The sequence below is a fragment of the Aquarana catesbeiana genome, linkage group LG06, assembly GCF_042186555.1.
Source record: "Aquarana catesbeiana isolate 2022-GZ linkage group LG06, ASM4218655v1, whole genome shotgun sequence".
Taxonomy (NCBI): domain Eukaryota; kingdom Metazoa; phylum Chordata; class Amphibia; order Anura; family Ranidae; genus Aquarana; species Aquarana catesbeiana.
The window spans coordinates 23,961,806-23,982,010 of record NC_133329.1 but is presented as its reverse complement, the minus strand read 5'-3'; the positions used below and the strand labels follow the sequence as shown (position 1 = coordinate 23,982,010).

General features: G+C 43.1%; 1 protein-coding gene across 1 annotated transcript in view; it reads left to right on the top strand.

Moving 5' to 3' along the window:
- Nucleotides 1-19,832, top strand: part of LOC141148231 (uncharacterized) — a 56,753-nt gene extending 36,921 nt beyond the window's left edge. Inside the window, exon 5 of the mRNA XM_073635479.1 lies at nt 19,548-19,832. Coding sequence (XP_073491580.1) covers nt 19,548-19,817 — 270 coding nt within the window. The 3' untranslated portion in view covers nt 19,818-19,832. The remainder of the gene's footprint in view (nt 1-19,547) is intronic.
- The last annotated feature ends 373 nt before the right edge of the window (nt 19,833-20,205 follow it).

Below are 20,205 nucleotides of genomic sequence, written 5' to 3'. Positions count from 1 at the left end.
TGTAATCTGGCTAATTGCCGTTATACAGTAGAGCTGCACAAATAATCGTTAAAAAAAAACGTGATCTCGATTCACCCCCTCTGACGTTCTGTTCTGCTGAGTTTGTGGATTCTTTCATATAAAGAAGTGGAGAGATTATCTGCTCACTCAGCTGTCAAAAGAAAGCTTCAGGGCAGTCTGCCAAGTTTAGAACTTGAAACATTGTAACTAACTTCCTTCTTAGATCAAAGGGATAGAACTTCTCTGTGTAAACAAATAACCAGGGCAATCTGCCAAGTTTTAAACAACATGTAAATAATGCAGGAAGTTTAACCTCTTAAAGTCTAAATCTTTTTCTGACACTTCTTTCTTAAGTTAAAATCAATATTTTTTGCTAAAAAAAAATTACTTGGAACCCCCAAACATTAATATATATATATATATATATATATATATATATATATATATATATGTGTGTGTGTGTATATGTGTATATACATATATATATATATATATATATATATATATATATATATACATATACATATACATATATATATATATTAGTAGAGACCCTAGGGAATAAAATGGCAATTGGTGCAATATTTTATGTCACACTGTATTTGCCCAGCGGTCTTTCAAATGCAATTTTTTGGGGAAAAAATACACTTCAATAAATAAAAAAATAAAGAAACAGTAAAGTTAGCGCAATTTTTTTTTTTTGTTTTAATGTGAAAGATGATGTTATGTTGCGAGAATCGTAATCTATCCTCTAAGCAAAAAAATTGCGATTCTCATTTTAGCCAGAATCGTGCAGCTCTATTATATAGGGATTGATAGTGCAAATCACCAGATTAAACCTACACACTTTTTGACAGGGGACATACATTTCCGCTCCTTGGTGTTTGTGCCCATGGGCCCTGTATGTGCTACTTTTTAATAATAATAATAGCAACGTTGCTATTGCAGTATCTTGCCTGGAGTAACTTTTTCCCATACCCTTGCATATATTTTAACATTTTCGGTAGGTTGACCCACACATCTATTTGTGGAATAACAGATGCAGTATAAGTCCCTTGGCGACTCCCTCACACCAAGGTGAGTCACCTAACCTTTCTTTGCTAACCCCCCCCCCATAACATTACCTGATCATCCTGTCTGTAGATCAATTATTTTTCCACTCCCTTTTTGCAGACCAAATTTTCCAACAGAAGTGAGAGTTACAGGGGTTGGAATAAATTATATAACACTGCAGGGGGGGGGGCTTATAAAGGTCAGAGTTTATTTATTTGGTTTAAATCTTTTTTTCCAAAAGAAAACATAAAAGTTGCTTTAACTGCCTAACCACTTGCCAACCAGCAATTTAACATATACTGCTGGCCGGCGGCTTTGTGGTCTACCTACGACGTACTCGTACGTTGCAGGGGAATTTCCTGGTTTATAGGTGCAAGCCCCCTGCTTCTAGAGCTGTGGTTAGACACAGCACAAGTTTGTCAGCAGGCTTGCAGCCAATGATTTTGGCTGTGAACCTTCTAATGGCACAAAGATACAGTGGGGCAAAAAAGTATTTAGTCAGCCACCAATTGTGCAAGTTCTCCCACTTAAAAAGATGAGAGAGGCCTGTAATTGTCATCATAGGTATACCTCAACTATGAGAGACAAAATGTGGAAACAAATCCAGACAATCATATTGTCTGATTTTTGAAACAATTTTTTTGCAAATTATGGTGGAAAATAAGTATTTGGTCAATATCAAAAGTTCATCTCAATACTTTGTAATATATCCTTTGTTGGCAATGACAGAGGTCGAACGTTTTCTGTAAGTCTTCACAAGGTTGTCACACACTGTTGCTGGTATATCGGCCCATTCCTCCATGCAGATCTCCTCTAGAGCAGTGATGTTTTGAGGCTGTCGCTGGGCAACAGGAACTTTCAACTCCCTCCAAAGGTTTTCTATGGGGTTGAGATCTGGAGACTGGCTAGGCCACTCCAGGACCTTGAAATGCTTCTTACGAAGCCACTCCTTCATTGCCCGGGCGGTGTGTTTGGGATCATTGTCATGCTGAAAGACCCAGCCATGTTTCATCTTCAGTGCCCTTGCTGATGAGGAGGTTTGCACTCAAAATCTCACGATACATGGCCCCATTCATTCTTTTATGTACACGGATCAGTCGTCCTGTTCCCTTTGCAGAGAAATAGCCCCAAAGCATGATGTTGCCACCCCCATGCTTCACAGTAGGTATGGTGTTCTTTGGTTGCAACTCAGCATTCTCTCTCCTCCAAACACGACGAGTTGTGTTTCTACCAAGCAGTTCTACTTTGGTTTCATCTGACCATATGGCATTCTCCCAATCCTCTTCTGGATCATCCAAATGCTCTCTAGCAAACCTCAGACGAACCCGGACATGTACTGGCTTAAGCAGGGGGACACGTCTGGCACTGCAGGATCTGAGTCCCTGGTGGCGTAGTGTGTTACTGATGGTAGCCTTTGTTACGTTGGTCCCAGCTCTCTGCAGGTCATTCACTAGGTCCCCCGTGTGGTTCTGGGATTTTTGCTCACCGTTCTTGTGATCATTTTGACCCCACAGGGTGAGATCTTGTGTGGAGCCCCAGATCGAGAGAGATTATCAGTGGTCTTGTATGTCTTCCATTTTCTAATTATTGCTCCTTCAGTTGATTTCTTCACACCAAGCTGCTTGCCTATTGCAGATTCAGTGTTCCCAGCCTGGTGCAGGTCTACAATTTTGTTTCTGGTGTCCTTCGACAGCTCTTTGGTCTTCACCATAGTGGATTTTGGAGTGTGACTGTTTGAGGTTGTGGACAGGTGTCTTTTATACTGATAACAAGTTCAAACAGGTGCCATTAATACAGGTAATAAGTGGAGGACAGAGGAGTCTCTTAAAGAAGAAGATACAGGTCTGTGAGAGCCAGAAATCTTGCTTGTTTGTAGGTGACCAAATACTTATTTTCCACCATAATTTGCAAATAAATTCTTTCAAAAATCAGACAATGTGATTGTCTGGATTTGTTTCCACATTTTGTCTCTCATAGTTGAGGTATACCTATGATGACAATTACAGGCCTCTCTCATCTTTTTAAGTGGGAGAACTTGCACATTTGGTGGCTGACTAAATACTTTTTTGCCCCACTGTATATATATATATATACACAACACCTAGGATGTATATATATACACAATACACTGTAAGTGTTTTAGTAAACAGACAAGCCAGATCTGGCTGGTTCTGCTTTTCTAATCTCACTTACAGTTCAGAGTTGAAATCAGGAAGCAAAGCCAGCCTGTGAGTAAAGCCAGCACACATACACTTGTTAGGCACACAGTTAACCCCTTGATTGTCCTCCTGATCACCTCTATCACCCAATCAATGTAATAAGTACAGTGACAGTGTACAGTTTTATCACTGATCACTGTATTAGAGTCACTAGCGACGTAAAATAGTGTCATTTAGAGTCAGTTAGTGTCCCTCCCAGCCAGTATCAGTTAACGCCAGTCCCTGATTGCCCTCCACACACTATAAATTGCTGCTCACTCACCATTATTAATATAGTGTCTGTCTGGGTCCATATCCTGGTTATGGTCAGAACTATACTAGTGTCGCCAATAGTATAGTGTCCCCAAAAATGCAGTGTTATCAGGATCAGCCCCAATCACTGCCAGCACTTGTATTTAGCCCTCAATCCCCCTCAACAAGTGCGGCATCAGTATCATTTTTCTGATTACTGTCACCTTTTGATACATTGTCCGCAAAACTGCAGTGTTAGCAAGATCAGGCCCGTTCACTGCTAGCACTAATGCCGCGTACACACAAGCGGAGTTTACGGCAGACTTGGTCCGGCGGACCGGAGTCCGTCGGACAATTCGATCATGTGTGGGCTCCAGCGGACTTTATTTTTCCCAAAAGTTCGACGGACCTAGAAATGAAACATGTTTCAAATCTTTCTGACGGACTTGAGTCCGGTCGAAAAGTCCGCTTGTCTGTATGCTAGTCCGACGGACAAAAACCCACGCTAGGGCAGCTATTGGCTACTGGCTATCAACTTCCTTATTTTTTTTCGGTCGTACGTCATCACGTATGAATCCGTCAGACTTTGGTTGATCGTGTGTAGGCAAGTCCGTTCATTCCGAAAGTCCGTCGGAAAGTCCGTCGAAAAGTCCGCCGGACCAAGTCTGCCGTAAAGTCCGCTCGTGTGTACGCGGCATTACAGTTAGTTTTATTTTTAGTATGCAAGCAGTCCCTGACAGATAGGTGCTCTTTTTCCCATGAGTCGCACTAGGTACCTGTAAATTTAGTGCCCAAAATGTCCAAAAAAAGGTACACTAGTGAAGAGGCATACAGGATTCTGAGCACGACAGATGAGAGCGAAGGGGAAGTCTCACTGTCTGACTCAGAATATGAACCTGTAGAAAGCAGCAGCACCCTGACAGCTAGTTTGGAGGATTATAAAGAAGTCTTTGTTAAAATCAGGCGTACTTGACCCCCTGTTGCTGAAGTGTTAGAAATACATGATTATGCTCAGATGTAGCAGGGCGCAAGTACTAACGCTGCACTACATTTTGGTGATCTGGCAAGTACCAGCGGCATAGTGCATCCTGGCCTTTTAGACACCAATACTGCAGTATCTCATGGTGAAGAGGCGATCACCAGAAGTGCGGTACAAGCTGGGGAGGTGGCTAGCTAGTACTGCAACCAAGAATTTGAGCACAGGCCTGTAGAGACCATAGTGGCCTTCCAGAGGTGCTTGCAACCCCTAATTGGCTGCCCCCAGATTCAGCACCACCTGTTATCCCCATTCATTTATAGCCCAGCCCAGGGTTCAGGTGGAAACAACAAATTTAACAATGCCCCTTGACTTTTTGTGGGCTGTTTTTTCAATGAAGACCACTATAATTTTATTTACAAATATTTTTATTTACATATTTGAGCAAGTACCTCTTGTATCTCTTGACCTTCCCTCTTAGATTGTAAGCTCTAAGGAGCAGGGCCCTCTGATTCCTACTGTATCAAATTGTATTGTATTTGTACTGTCTACCCTCAAGTTGTAAAGCGCTACGTAAACTGTTGGCGCTATATAAATACTGTATAATAATAATAATAATAATAATAATATATAATTGCATGGAGGGAATAAAGCGCACATCCAAAAGCCAACCTATGATTTGTAGGTGATTAGCTCTCCAACGATCGTTGGAAAAGAAAAATAAGAATAGTAAAACAACAACTTTTAGACAAAAGAAAAATCTGAATAAGGAAACAGGGTAGTTTCTGCATTATAATTAGACAGAGTACAAAAAAGTAAGCTCTAGTCATAAATCTTTCAATATATGTGAAACAATAGTATTAGGTGTGTTATCCTCTAGGGTCATCCGCTCGTCCAGGGAACTCAAATAGGGTAATAGAGAAGCTTTCCACATTCAAGTTAAAACTGATGAGGCAACCAATTAGCCCATTTACGCTCAAATACGTGCATGGTGACCACAAGGGTGTGGTGTACTCTTTCCATCAATTTAATGGATTCCATGCGAGGGAGCACCTATGACCATAAAACTGAGGAGCCAGTTTTAGGGCAATTGCCCAGTGGATGGCACTAAAAAGTGTGTGCACCAGCTTTTGGTGGGGGGGGGGCTCCGCGAGCTCTGCAAATAAAATGCACATCTGGAAAGTCAGGGTCACAGGTGCACCTGCTATCTGGGTTTCAACACCGAGCAGCTCCAGAATGTATGGAGAAGAGTGCCCCTGTCTTGACAACCCCTAATACATGTATCAGGAACTAAGGGGAAAATCGTATTCAGTCTATCGGGGGTAAAGTTCCAATGGGTTAGCAGCTTAACCACAGTCTCCTTAAAGTGGTGTTCCGGCCGAAATGATACTTTTTACGGTAAATAAAAATACCCCTATAATACACAAGCTTAATGTATTCTAGTAAAGTTAGTCTGTAAACTAAGGTCTGTTTTGGTAGTTTATAGCAGTAGTTTGTTATTTTATAAACTTACAGCAGGCCGTGGCCATCTTAAGTGTGGGCATCTGAAGCCAGACTGTATTTCTTCCTGGATCTCATCCTTGCAGATCTCGCACATGCTCAGTGCAGCACAAGCACTGTAATAGGTTTTTAGGTCAGGTTTCCATAGCAACGGCAGTATCAGAGGAAGTTGCCGCCCCTTCCCAGAAGGCATTGCAAACAGGAAATGATGCGATGGGCCGCGGCCAGGGAGGAGGAAGTGAAAAATGAATACAGCAGATATACAGTAGGTGCTGAGAAAAAAAATAAAAAAATATCCAATTTGTTTACAGTGCACAGTTTAGTGAGGGATGCTGAAGAGTTGTAAAAGTGGGTGGAACTCCACTTTAATGGCGATGGAACGTGTGCATTTGTGCATGTTGGTGACCATGTCATAACAGTCCTCCTCGGGGATCTCCTGGCAAGTCTCCGCCTCCCATCCTAGCATAGCTGGTGATTTGGCTGTACTATTGTAGTCATTAAGGTATTGATATAAAGTTAAGATAGTCCCTTTGTCTCTAGAGGTCTCCCCACAAAGGTTCTCGAATGGTGTTACAGCCCCATCACCCGCTAGAGGTAACATTTTAGAGAAGAAATGCCTAACTTGTAGGTATTTGTAGAATTCTGAGCTGTGGCATAATTCTGTTGGAGATGTTCAAATGAGCAAAAGGATGAACCCCATAGCAAAGAGGCTAGAGTCACTAGGCCCTGTGATATCCAATTTGAGAACTCTTTATCCTTGTTAAAGGCCGGGGGGAACTGGGGATCACCTACTGTAGGTAGGAGGTTAGACACGCGGGACTGGAGAGTAATTTAAAATTTTACCCTATAAAGGAACCAGAGGTACAGGGACTGGCCCACTATGCCGTTGAGAGGTGCAACATCTAGGAGAAACGGAGCTTAACCAAAGGAGACCAGGGAGATAGAAGGGGACAACCGAGGTCCTTTCAAACTGCAACTATGGAATAGAGGAGGGGGAGGTCTGTCATTCAGCTAATTGTATGAGGCGTGACGCCAAGAAGTATTTCCATAGATCAGGGCAGCCTAGGCCGCCTCTAGGCTGGGCCCTATACATCATCTGTCTGCTCGTACGGGGTTTCTTGTTTTGCCAGATGCCGGGCACCTGAATTTCAGCGGAGGGTTTTTTTTTGAAAGCACCAGATTAGAGCCATAGGCTCTAATAGGCGTCCAAAAAGGCGAACAGCGGGCGCCATACTGGGCGCTCGCAGTTCACTCAGCGTTGTGTTAGGAAAGCGAATGAATATTCTCAGCCAATCAGGTGCTCGGGTCTGTTACCTGTCACCTGATTGGCTGAAACGACAGGCGCTGTGATTGGACGCCTACCTTGCCTGCAGCGTGTTACGGCGGTGGTGTTCTAAGAGCTAGGCCAGCCTAGCTCTGAGGAAGGGGGTGTGCCCCCGGAACGCTTTAGCTGTACCCCGTGTTCTGTGCAGGTCCATGCACTGTGTTTATGGCCTTTTGTCAGTTGCATTTTGTGAGTACCCACTTTTATACAAAAATTTCTTATTGTTAAATTATCTCTGGTAATGCACTAGGTGTGCGCGCCTTCCATTTCTGTTTTTCTTGTAGTTCCTTTCAGATTACCCCATCTGAGGAAGGCAGCATCCACCTAGTTTTGGGATACCATATATACCTTTCACACCACCATTTTATCTGACATCTGTTACGCCGCACCTTGGAAGACCTATTATCGCTGGAAGTGACTGTGTTTTCAGTTTATATTCTTGAGTGTTCTTTTCGTGTAACCTTTGATGTTAGGGTTAGTGGTTCGATCACCAAGACGAACAACAGGGGCGAGAGGGGGCAGCCCTGTCTAGTGCCTCTACCTAAAGTGAAGTATTCCGAGTTGCACCCAGGGAGATTGATACGGGTTTGGGGATTATGGTAAAGAGCCTTAAAGCCATGGGGTAAATTCCCCAGTAGAGCAAAACTTGGCGAAAATTGAGTCTAAATAGGGCCATAGGACGCTGTTGAAGGCCTTATTAATGTCCAGGCTAAGTAACAAGACCTTGCGGGAGTTAATGTCAGCATCCAGTATCACATTAGTGGTTAGCCGTATGTTGTCTGTAATTTGCTTACTCGGGATGATGCCTGTTTGGTCTGGAGAGACCAGGGAGACGATCCGCTAGTATACGACTGAAAATCTTAAAGTCATTATTAAGACCACTATAATTTGATTGTAGACCAACTCAATGCCAATCCAAACTCATACCTTGTCAGGCTGTTTGAGTGGAAACCTATCACGGTTTCTGAATTTAAAACTTTTTTGGGCCTAACCCTTAACATGGGCATTACAAAAAGAATGACTTGGGGTCATATTGGTCCACAAACCCGATTCATCATATGCCCGTGTTCTCTGCTGCCATGGTCAAGAAAAGATATGTGAGAATAATGCGTTTTATGCACTTCAGTGACAATAACCTCTGTCATCACCGGGGTGATCCTGACTATGGTCGGTTCTACAAAATTTGTCCGATCATAAGCTACCTGTCCCAGAAATTTGCAGATGTGTATGCAGCTGGTAGAATCTGTACCTCACTAGTTGCCCTGACCCTGCAAGTCCTCCGACACCTCTGACACCCTGGGTTCAGTCTGATGAAACAGCTTAGCTTTGTTTACTATAGCAAGAATGGCATATAGAAGTAAACAACATAAACTTGTACGTTATGTGAATATCTTACGGAGGTCATTTTGTCACACCGTCGCAAGATCACTTTTATCGGCAGAGGGTCCCTCCCGACGCTTACCGGAGCTGTCGGCAGAGGTGATCGGGTCCTGTCCCTGGGCTGACATGGAGATGAGTGAGGGGAAGATGGCCCCCACCCGTCTCCATATCATTGCAGGGCAGAAGCAACATCAAAACGTCACTTCCGCCCAATGCTCTTAAAGGGACATTTTATTTTTATATATATTTTTTTAAATGACGTAATTGCATTTTAGTGTAAATATGACATCTGAAGTCTTTTTGACCCCAGATCTTACATTAAAGAGGAACTGTCATGCTTTTTTCTATTACAAGGGATGTTTACATTCCTTGTAATAGGAATAAAAGTGACCAATTTTTTTTATTTTTTTTTAAAACAGTGTCAAAATATAAAAATTAAAGTCAAATAAATAAGAAAAAAATGTAAAAAATTTTAAAGCACCCCGTCCCGACGAGTTCGCGCGCAGAAGCAAACGCATACGTGAGTAGCACCCACAAATGAAAACAGTGTTTAAACCACACATGTGAGGTATTGCCGCGATTGTTAGAGCGAGAGCACTAATTCTAGCTCTAGACCTCCTCTGTAACTCAAAACATGTAACCTGTAGAATTTTTTAAATATCGCCTATGGAGATTTTTAAGGGTAAAAGTTTGTCGCCATTCCACGAGCGGGCGCAACTTTGAAGCGTGACATGTAAGATCCCGTCAATATAGAAAAAACTCTCAGAAATAAAAAAAAAAATGGCATGGATGTCCCCCCAAAATCTATACCAGGCCCTTCAGGTCTGGTATGGATATTAAAGGGAACCCCGCACCCAAATTTTTAGAAAAAATGGCGTGGGGGTCCCCCAGGCCCCCCAGGCACTATATACTCTGAACAGCAGTATGTATACAATACGGCGTGCCCTATATACTCTGCAGAAAATTGGGCCTTAGGTGTTGGTGGTACCACAACACTGTAAGCCCTCACAGTTACTCTTGGTGGGTGCTGGAATGGGCCCTGCTGTGAAATATTATATCAAAAATTGTAATTGCATGCCCCTGTTAAACAGGGGCAGAAAAAATGGGCCTTTGGTGGTGGTGCCACAACAATGTAACTGGTGGAGCCTTGAGCGGCACCTGTAAATTAAGTTTGGGTCACAGAGAGCACTACCTGAAAGGCCCCCCCCACCAAGAAAATATTAACCCCTTCACGCCGATGTAACGAAATATGCGGCCTTCGACTTGAAGGGGTTGTACTGGGGTAATGCATGTAGCTGCAGGCATCACCCCCCATACTGTTTTTTAGAGCCAAAGGTCGGCTTTCTTGGGATATCAACTGATGGGGCTAAGCACAAGCAGTGGGAGGGGACACCCCTCTTCCCGCCGCCTTACGCAGCTCGCCCGTCCCACCGGGAGGCCCAAACGACCAGCCGGCATGTCTGCCGGTTGGGCAGAGACCCAAACGAAGCTGGAATTGGCTTTGATCGAGACTCGGTCATAACATCACTTCCAGTTTATTGGAGGCTTAAAGGCGCCAAATGAATGTAGAAAAATGTTAGTATTCAAAACAGCCAAACTTGGCGTTTTGAATGCCTTTAAGTGCAAAGGAGGGATTTTGGGTCTTAGAAATCCCTCCATAAAGAGTACCTGTCACTGACTATTACTGTTACATTCCTTCTGACAGCAATAAAAGTGATCAAAAAAATAAAAAAAATTAAAAGGCCAATTTAAAAAAATAAATAAAAAAAAATAATAATAAAATAATTTTAAAGCTCTCCATCCCTCCGTGCTCGCGCGCAGAAGCGAATGCATTCATAAGTTGCATACCTAAATGTAAACAGTCTTCAAACCACACATGTGAGGTATGGCCATGATTGTTAGAGCGAGAGCAATAATTCTAGCAGAGGACCTCCTCTGTAACTCAAAACTGGTAACCTGTAGACATTTTTAAACCGACGCCTATGGATATTTTTAAGTACTGTAGTGTGTTGCCATTCCACGAGCGTGCGCAATTTTAAAGCATGACATGTTAGGTATCTATTTACTCAGCGTAACATCATCTTTCACATTATACAAAAAAATGTGGCTAACTTTACTGTTTTTTTTTTAATTCATGAAAGTTTATTTCTTCTAAAAAAAATGCATTTGAAAGACTGCTCAAATACAGTGCACCTTAAAATATTGCAAGGAACGCCATTTTATTCACTAAGGTCTCTGCTATAAAATATATCTAATGTTTGGGGGGGTCTAAGTAATTTTCTAGCTAAAAATACTGATTTTAACTTGTAGGGAACAAGTGTCAGAAACCAAAGTTACAGCTCACACCCCAAAAAATAATTAAAGCTATATTTTCCTAAAAATACAATCAGATCATTATTAGCAGACACAAATACAACATAACTCACAGAATCCCTGCTAAATCTAAAAGATAAAACTGAGTTAATAAATAAAAATTAAGATGAGATGAAAAAAAATACAGGCTGGGCAGTTCAGAACAGAGAGACAGAGGGAGAGAAACAAAGTTACAAAGTTACAAAGATAACAAAGATAACAGGCAGGGGGCACACATTTGCAACTGGGGCTCTTTCTCAAAGTGGGCTATTTCTGTAAGTGGGAGCACTTCTGACTCTGCACTCATCAATAACTGATTATCTGATTGTCTCATCTGAGAATCTCTTCTCTCATCCTACAGGTATATGTTAACTGAACCATCTCCACCCAAAAACTGAAACACTGCTATCTGCTTTGCTTATGTGTCTTTAATAATGCTGGTATGTGCTAACTGAACCATCTCCACCCAAAAACTCAAACACTGCTATCTGCTTTTCTTATGTGTCTTTAATAATTGCTAGTATGTTATTTTTACTTAACAGTCTGTAGACCTGTCCACATCACAATGCTTTATTATCTCCCTTGTCTTATCCAAAATTATGGCCGTTTAACTTTAGTGCCCTCTTGCTAGTCTGTTTCTGAAGTAAGAATTTTGCCCTGTTAACCAGCCAAGCTTTATTACCTCCTGAGTGATAATTGAAATCCACCCACACCCCACCCCTATCAGTATAAATATAAGCTTCTTTTGGGGGAAGCACTTGCAGGGGGCACACATTTGCAACTGGGGCTCTTTCTCAAAGTGGGCTATTTCTATAAGTGGGAGCACTTCTGACTCTGCACTCATCATTAACTGATTATCTGATTGTCTCATCTGAGAATCTCTTCTCTCATCCTACAGGTATGTGCTAACTGAACCATCTCCACCCAAAAACTGAAACACTGCTATCTGCTTTTCTTATGTGTCTTTAATAATGCTGGTATGTGCTAACTGAACCATCTCCACCCAAAAACTGAAACACTGCTATCTGCTTTTCTTATGTGTCTTTAATAATTGCTAGTATGTTATTTTTACTTAACAGTCTGTAGACCTGTCCACATTACAATGCTTTATTATCTCCCTTGTCTTACCCAAAATTATGGCCCGTTTAACTTTAGTGCCCTCTTGGTAGTCTGTTTCTAAAGTAAGAATTTTGCCCTGTTAACCAGCCAAGCTTTATTACCTCCTGAGTGATAATTGAAATCCACCCACACCTCACCCCTATCAGTATAAATATAAGCTTCTTTTGGGGGAAGCATTTGCAGGGGGCACACATTTGCAACTGGGGCTCTTTCTCAAAGTGGGCTATTTCTATAAGTGGCAGCACTTCTGACTCTGCACTCATCATTAACTGATTATCTGATTATCTGATTGTCTCATCTGAGAATCTCTTCTCTCATCCTACAGGTATATGCTAACTGAACCATCTCCACCCAAAAACTGAAACACTGCTATCTGCTTTGCTTATGTGCCTTTAATAATGCTGGTATGTGCTAACTGAACCATCTCCACCCAAAAACTGAAACACTGCTATCTGCTTTTCTTATGTGCCTTTAATAATGCTAGTATGTTATTTTTACTTAACAGTCTGTAGACCTGTCCACATTACAATGCTTTATTATCTCCCTTGTCTTACCCAAAATTATGGCCTATTTAACTTTAGTGCCCTCTTGCTAGTCTGTTTCTGAAGTAAGAATTTTGCCCTGTTAACCAGCCAAGCTTTATTACCTCCTGAGTGATAATTGAAATCCACCCACACCTCACCCCTATCAGTATAAATATAAGCTTCTTTTGGGGGAAGCATTTGCAGGGGGCACACATTTGCAACTGGGGCTCTTTCTCAAAGTGGGCTATTTCTATAAGTGGCAGCACTTCTAACTCTGCACTTCAGCGATTGCACAAAGCGAAGGGACACAAGAAAAAAACTTTGAAAAACACCACACCAGACATCAGGTGACCTTGTTTACCCCTTTAGCTCTTTCTCCTTGTAAAATGCATTCTCTACCACTCCTTTTGGCAGCTCTGTCCTCTATCCTAAAACTATCTCTGCTTCACCCCTCTTCTCCCCCCCCACAGCATATATATATCACCCTCACTTCTGTTCTCTCCTTATTACTGCACCCACCAACTCCTGCTTATTCTAAATCCACACACTAAAAATCTCCAAGACCCTGGGGAATGTCCCTTCATATAAATCTCACTCCCATATTACCTCCCACACCCTCCTGCTTCTCCTAACCTCTGGAGATATATCCCCAAACCCTGGGCCTCCACCATTTAACTGTACCCCATGCACCCATCACCCTCTGGCAGCAGCCGCAATCAATGCAATTTAGTTCCCATTTCTATTCTTCCCAAGACCAGACTCCCTTTCTCTTATGCCCTTTGGAACTCCCGCTCTGTCTGCAACAAAATCACCTCTCTCCATGACCTCTTTATCGCCAACTCATTTAACCTACTTGGCATTACCGAAACCTGGCTCCACGAATCCACACTGCGCCTTCTGCTGCCCTATTCCATGGTGGTCTTCTCTGGACTCACTCCCCCAGATCCAGTGGACGTAAGGGGGAAGGTGTCGGAATCCTTCTAGCCCCACATAGCACCTTCCAGGTACTACACCCACCTCCCTCTCTGTCACTCTCCTCTTTCGAAGCACACTGCAGTCGTCTTTTCACTGCAATTTCTCAAAGGATAGCTGTGATCTACAGGCCCCCTGGATCAGTATCCACCTTTCTTGATGACTTCTCTGCCTAGCTAGCCTACTTTCTTTCCTCTGAAATCCCCACAATCATTCTCGGCGGCTTCAACATCCCTAATAATACTAACACTCCTGCCACTTCCAAACTTCTCAGCCTAACCTCCTCCTTTGACCTGAAGCAGTGGATACATGCTCCTACCCACTCCAAAGGCAATACCCTTGAACTTGTTTTCTCTCACCTTTGCACTCCATGCAACCTCTCTAACTATGCATTCAGATCACCACCATATTAGTTTCATGCTCTCCCTCTCTTCCACCTTCTCTCCCTCCAACTGCCTAAAAGTTACCCGCAGAAACCTATGTCATCTGAACCCTTCTCTTCTCTACTCTGCTATCGAAAACCTCTATGACAAAATCTCACCCCTATCCTGCACCAACCTAGCCACTTCTGTCTACAACGCTTCACTTCTAGCCTCACTGGACTCACTGCCCCCCCCCCTCACTACACACAGAATCAGGCCCCGACCCCTTCAAACTTGGCAAACAGATGATACTAGAAGTCTGAAAAAACATAGTCGTGCTCATGAGCACCTGTGGCGTAAGACTAATGCCCTGTAAACACGATTGGATTTTCCGACAGAAAAAGTGCAATCGGATTGTGTTATCGGAAATTCCGATCGTGTGTGGGCTCCATCTGACTTTTTCCAACGGAATTTCCGACACACAAAGTTTGAGAGCAGGCTATAAAATTTTCTGACAACAAAATCCAATCGGTTTAATTCCGATCGTGTGTACACAAATCCAATGCACAAAGTGTCATGCATGCTCAGAATAAATTAAGAGATGAAAGCTATTGGCTACTGCCCCGTTTATAGTCCCGACATAAGTGTTTTACGTCACCGCATTCAGAATGATCAGATTTTCCGGCAACTTTGTGCAAGACAAGTTTGAGCCAACATCCTTTGGAAAAAAACATGGATTTTGTTGTCAGAATGTCCGATCGTGTGTACAGGGCATAAGTCTCAGAGAGATTTCAACCAATATAAATCTGCCCTCCAAAAATACAATTCCAGCCTCCTCTCTGCCAAACAGACCTATTTTATCACTCTCATTAGCAACTTATCATCCTGTCCCCGTCAACTCTTTTCTACCTTCAACTCTCTACTTCGTCCACCACCGCCTCCACCCGCCAACTCACTCACTGCCCAATCACTTCAAACAGAAGATTGATACAATTTGTGCGGAGATCTCTACTGTTCCGATACCCTCCTCACTTTACACTATAGATGAGGTTGCTAAACTACTTGGTAATGTCCACCTTACCACCTGCCCTCTGGATCCTGTTCCCTCACAAATGCTACGTTCACCCTCTGGCCCTATGCTACAATCTCTAACCCACATCTTCAATCTCTCCCTCTCTTCTGGCATCTTCCCCAACTCTCTAAAACATGCACTTGTCAGACCCATACTTAAAAAGCCCTCACTGGACCCATCCAATCTTAACAACCTATGCCCCATCTCCTTGCTCCCCTTCATATCCAAAGTCCTCGAACGTCTGGTCTACAACCGACTGAGCATCCACCTCGCTGATAATAGCTTTCTTGAACCCCTTCAGTCTGGATTTTGTCCTCAACACTCCACAGAAACTGCTCTCCTAAAACTAACAAATGATCTACTAATGGCCAAAACAAATCGACATTATTCTGTACTCCTTCTCCTGGACCTCTCTGCTGCCTTTGATACGGTTGACCACCCCCTCCTCCTCAAAAAACTCCACACCTTTGGTCTCCGTGACTGTACTCTTCGCTGGTTCTCTTCCTACTTATCCAACCACACATTTAGCGTTTCTTGGAACTCTACTTCCTCCTCTCCCCTTCCTTTCTTTGTTGGGGTCCCCCAAGGTTCTCTTCTTGGACCTCTCCTATTTTCAATCTACACCTCCTCCCTAGGTCAACTGATAGCCTCCCATGGCTTTCAATACCATCTCTACGCTGACGTCACCCAAATCTATTTCTCTACCTCTCAGCTCACTCCCTCTGTCTCCTCAGATATCACTAATTTACTATCAGATATATCAGTATGGATGTCACACCACTTCCTCAAACTCAATCTATTCAAAACCAAACATAATTTTTCCTCACCCATATGCCCCTACCCTTCCCCTGATCTCTCTGTCAAAATCGATGGCACAACTATAAGCCCATCCCCACATGCCAAGGTTCTAGGTGTAGTCCTGGACTCTGAACTCTCCTTCAAGCAACACATCTAATTACTGTCCAAATCCTGCCGCCTCAACCTCCGCAACATCTCCAAAATACGCCCCTTTCTAACCAATGGCTCAACAAAGCTCTTAATTCACCTCGACTACTGCAACTCCCATCTCATTGGCTTACCTCTATATAGTCTATCACCTCTTAAATCCATCATGAATGCTGCTGCCAGACTCATCCACCTTACCAATCGCTCTGAGTCTGCTACTCCTCTCTGTCAATCCCTCCACTGGCTTCCACTTGGCCAAAGATTTAAATTCAAAATACTAACAACTACGTACAAAGCTATCCACAATTTCGCCCCCAGCCACATCACTAGCCTAGTCTCTAAATACCAACCTACTTGTTCTCTTCGTTCCTCTCAAGACCTCCTGCTCTCTAGCTCCCTTGTCACCTCCTCCCATGCTCGCCTCCAGGACTTTTTCCAAAGCCTCTCCAAGCCTATGGAATGCCCTACCCCAATCTGTCCGCTTATCTCCTACTTTATTAGCTTTTAGACAATCCCTGAAAACCCTTCTCTTCAGGGAAGCCTACCCTACCTACACTTAACAACTGTATTTTCATTTTCTCCATCAGCTCATCCCCCACAGTTATTACCTTTTGTTTCCACTTGACCCTCCCTTCTAGAATGTAAGCTCTAATGAGCAGGGCCCTCTGATCACTCCTGTATTGATTTGTATTGTAAGTGTACTGTCTGCTCTCATGTTGTAAAGCACTGCAAACTGTTGGCACTATATAAATCCTGTATAATAAAAATAACAAATTCAGGAGCAAAGCTCGCATTACAGCCGGCCTGAGAGGAGGAGGCCTGCACAGGGAGGGGGATTAGTGAGGGACGACTGTCTCTTTCTCAGCAGATAAAAGCTAGCAGCAGAGAGAGGAGGGAGACCAGCTTTCAGCTGCTGGAGCAAGAGCTGTGCAATTTTTGTCATCACTAATCCCCCTCCCTGTGTGGGCCCCCCTCTGTGCTCAGGCCCCCTACAAGTGGCCCTCACAGAGAGAACATTGGCACATTAAAGTCAACCAGCATGAACACAATAATGACTCAAAAATTGACCTCATGGGTCATCTTATAAAAACCTCAGACTCCAGCATGTACGGTGACCCCCAAGGGCATAAACAGTAGCTCTGCATATGAGATATGAGCCGAACTGTATGTTGTCTACTGGGTGCTCAGGTTCGGCACATCACGGATCTGGTGGACAGATTACTGGGAGGGGCTGGGGGAGACCCAGCTGTCATGGTGCATGTTGGCACCAATGACAAAGTCAGAGGTAGATGAAGTGTCCTAAAAAACGATTTTAGGGACTTAGGATCTAAATTGAGGAATAGGACCTCCAAGGTAGTTTTCTCAGGAATACTACCGGTACTTTGAGCCACACCAGAAAGGCAGAGGGAGATTAGGGAAGTGAACAAGTGGCTGAGAAGCTGGTGTAGTAAGGAGGGGTTTGGGTTCCTGGAGAACTGGAAACTAAGGGGAAAGTAATACCGGGAGTATGCTATAGGCCCCCTAACCAGAGGGAGGAGGCAGAGGCGGACCTTCTATTACAATTTGGATTAGCAGCAACAATGGGAAGTGTCATTATAAGGAGGGATTTTAATTATCCAAACATAGACTGGGTGGAAGGAACCGCACATTCATCTAAGGCTCGCCAGTTCCTAAATGTCTTGCAGGACAATTTCATGGGTCAGATGGTAAATGCACCAACTAGGAACAAAGTGCTACTAGACCTACTGATTACCAACAATACAGACCTGATCACGGATGTGGACATACGGGGCAATTTAGGAAACAGCGATCACAGGTCAATTTGTTTCAGTATAAAACACACAAATGGGAAACATAAGTGGAATACAAAGACACTGAATTTCAAAAGAGCCAACTTCCCTAAACTATGATCCTTACTAGAAGATACTAAATGGGAAAAAATGGGAACAAAGAACAAAGAGGAAACACAAAGGAAAAATGGGTATGCTTTAAGAGCATATTAAATAAGGGTATTAGCCAGTGCATCCCAATGGGAAATACATTTAAAAGAGCTAAAAAAAAGTCCTGGGTGGCTTAATTCCAACGTAAGAATGCATATAAAAGCAAAGGAGAAGTCCTTCAAAAAATACACAGCTGAGGGATCATCATCAGCATTCCAATTTTACAAAGAAAGTGACCAGAAATGTAAGGGTTCAATCAGGGTGGCAAAGATAGCACATGAAAAGCAATTAGCGGAGGAGAGTAAAAAAAATCCCAATCTTTAAGTACATAAATAGTAAGAAAAAAGAGGTCAGATCATATTGGTTCCATAAAGAATGATGAAGGGAATCTGGTTACTAAGGATGGGGAGATGGCGAAGGTATTGAATTTATTCTTCTTCTCAGTCTTCACAAGGGAATCAGGGGGCTTCAATAACCAAAACTGCAATGTTTATCGTCATGACATATCACAGAAAGCACCCTCATGGCTAACAGAGGACAAAATTAGAAATAGACTTGGCAAACTTAACATTAACCACTACGCGCCCGCGCTATAGCCAGAAGAATGACACTGGCAGGGAAGTGGTTAAACACTAGGGGGCGATTAAGGGGTTAAGTGTGTCCTAGGGAGAGATTCGGGGGGGGTGGGCTACAAGTGACATGACAGAGATCACTGCTCCCGATCACAGGGTGTAGTAGATCTCTGTCATGTCACTAGGCAGAACAGGGAAATGCCTTGTTTACAAAGGCATCTCCCTGTTCTGCAGCTCTGTGACACGATCGCCGGATACCGGCGGACATCGAGTCCACGGGACCCGCGGGCACAATCACAGGGTACGCGGCAGGCGTGTGCGCGCCCGCATGGCGGCAAATTCAAAGAGGCGTACCGGTACGCCCATTTGCCTGGGAGGAGAGGAGGAGATGAGGAGAGAGACACGTGAGCGCAAACAGTGCTCTTACATAAAGTATAGAATGGCATATTTTAATAAAGCATATACACAGGGGCACACAGGATTAGGAAACCGAGAGGGATGTATGAAAATCTAAAAGTTATTTTAGCTGCAGGAGTGGAGGAGCGGGCACTGTCACTAGCTGACAAGGAAGGGTGGTGGAGGACACAGGAGAGCAGAGAGGAGACACGGTGGATTACGGAGGCACGTAAAACTGACCACAGTGTCAGGGCTCAGCAGCCATGATATACCGTGGTCACTTTACAGGGGGGAGAGCAGAAACTGGCAGGATCAGCCAGGTATTTCAGGTGATAGAAGGGGCCAAATTACACAGCACAAGCACTGTGCTGTATAACATGTTTTAAAGGAACAGGATCTTTATTTTTTTAATTTTTTTAGTGTAACAAATGCTTTAAGATGTGGTGGCTCGCTAACAAAAATAAACTGTACAACTTGGAACTCCTTTTGTTTGAATGCACATAGAGTGATTTAAGTTGAAGTTCAGCTGGGCTTCAAGTCTTCTTTGTACAGTGGTACCAATATCTTTTAGTGCATGGAGACATTTGTATGTTCATTTCTTTTATTTCAGTCCGGACTTGGGATTTTCTCCAGATCAACAATCGGTGACGATTTGTGGATAAAAAAACTGCTTCATTCAAGTGATTTCAGGGATTTTGTTACTTGTTTTGATATCAGCACAGGCCTAAACGACATTAAGATGTTCTTCTTTGGTATCTTGTACTTCACCATCACCAAGAAGAGAGAACAAAGTAATGATATCGATGACACAGATGTTAAGCTGATACAACAGTACAGAAGTCATCTTGGTAAGAGAGATGATAAAATCCGTATTAATTAAATAGAAGTAAACTCAATCAGTAAAATCTCATATAAGTTTTAACATGTTGTCATTTCAAAAGTCATTTTCAATATTTTTAAATCTGCAGATTTCATTAAAATACTCTGTGGTGATCCTGCCATGGAGGTGCTTATTCGGACACTTCCTGTTACAAGGTGACATTGCAGGAGCACAGTTTGGAGGATGTGCTCCTGTGATGTCATCCTGCCACAGTCCCTCCCAATCACGTGACTATGCAGTCATTGGCCCACCATACCTGGAAGACTGGCAGCATCTTATGGCGGAGAAAAGGTACAGCGGGGGACAACTCTGGCATGAAGGTTCATATTGCGGCCAGATCTATTTTTTTAAATTTATAACTTACTGGTCCTCACTTAAAAAAAAAAAA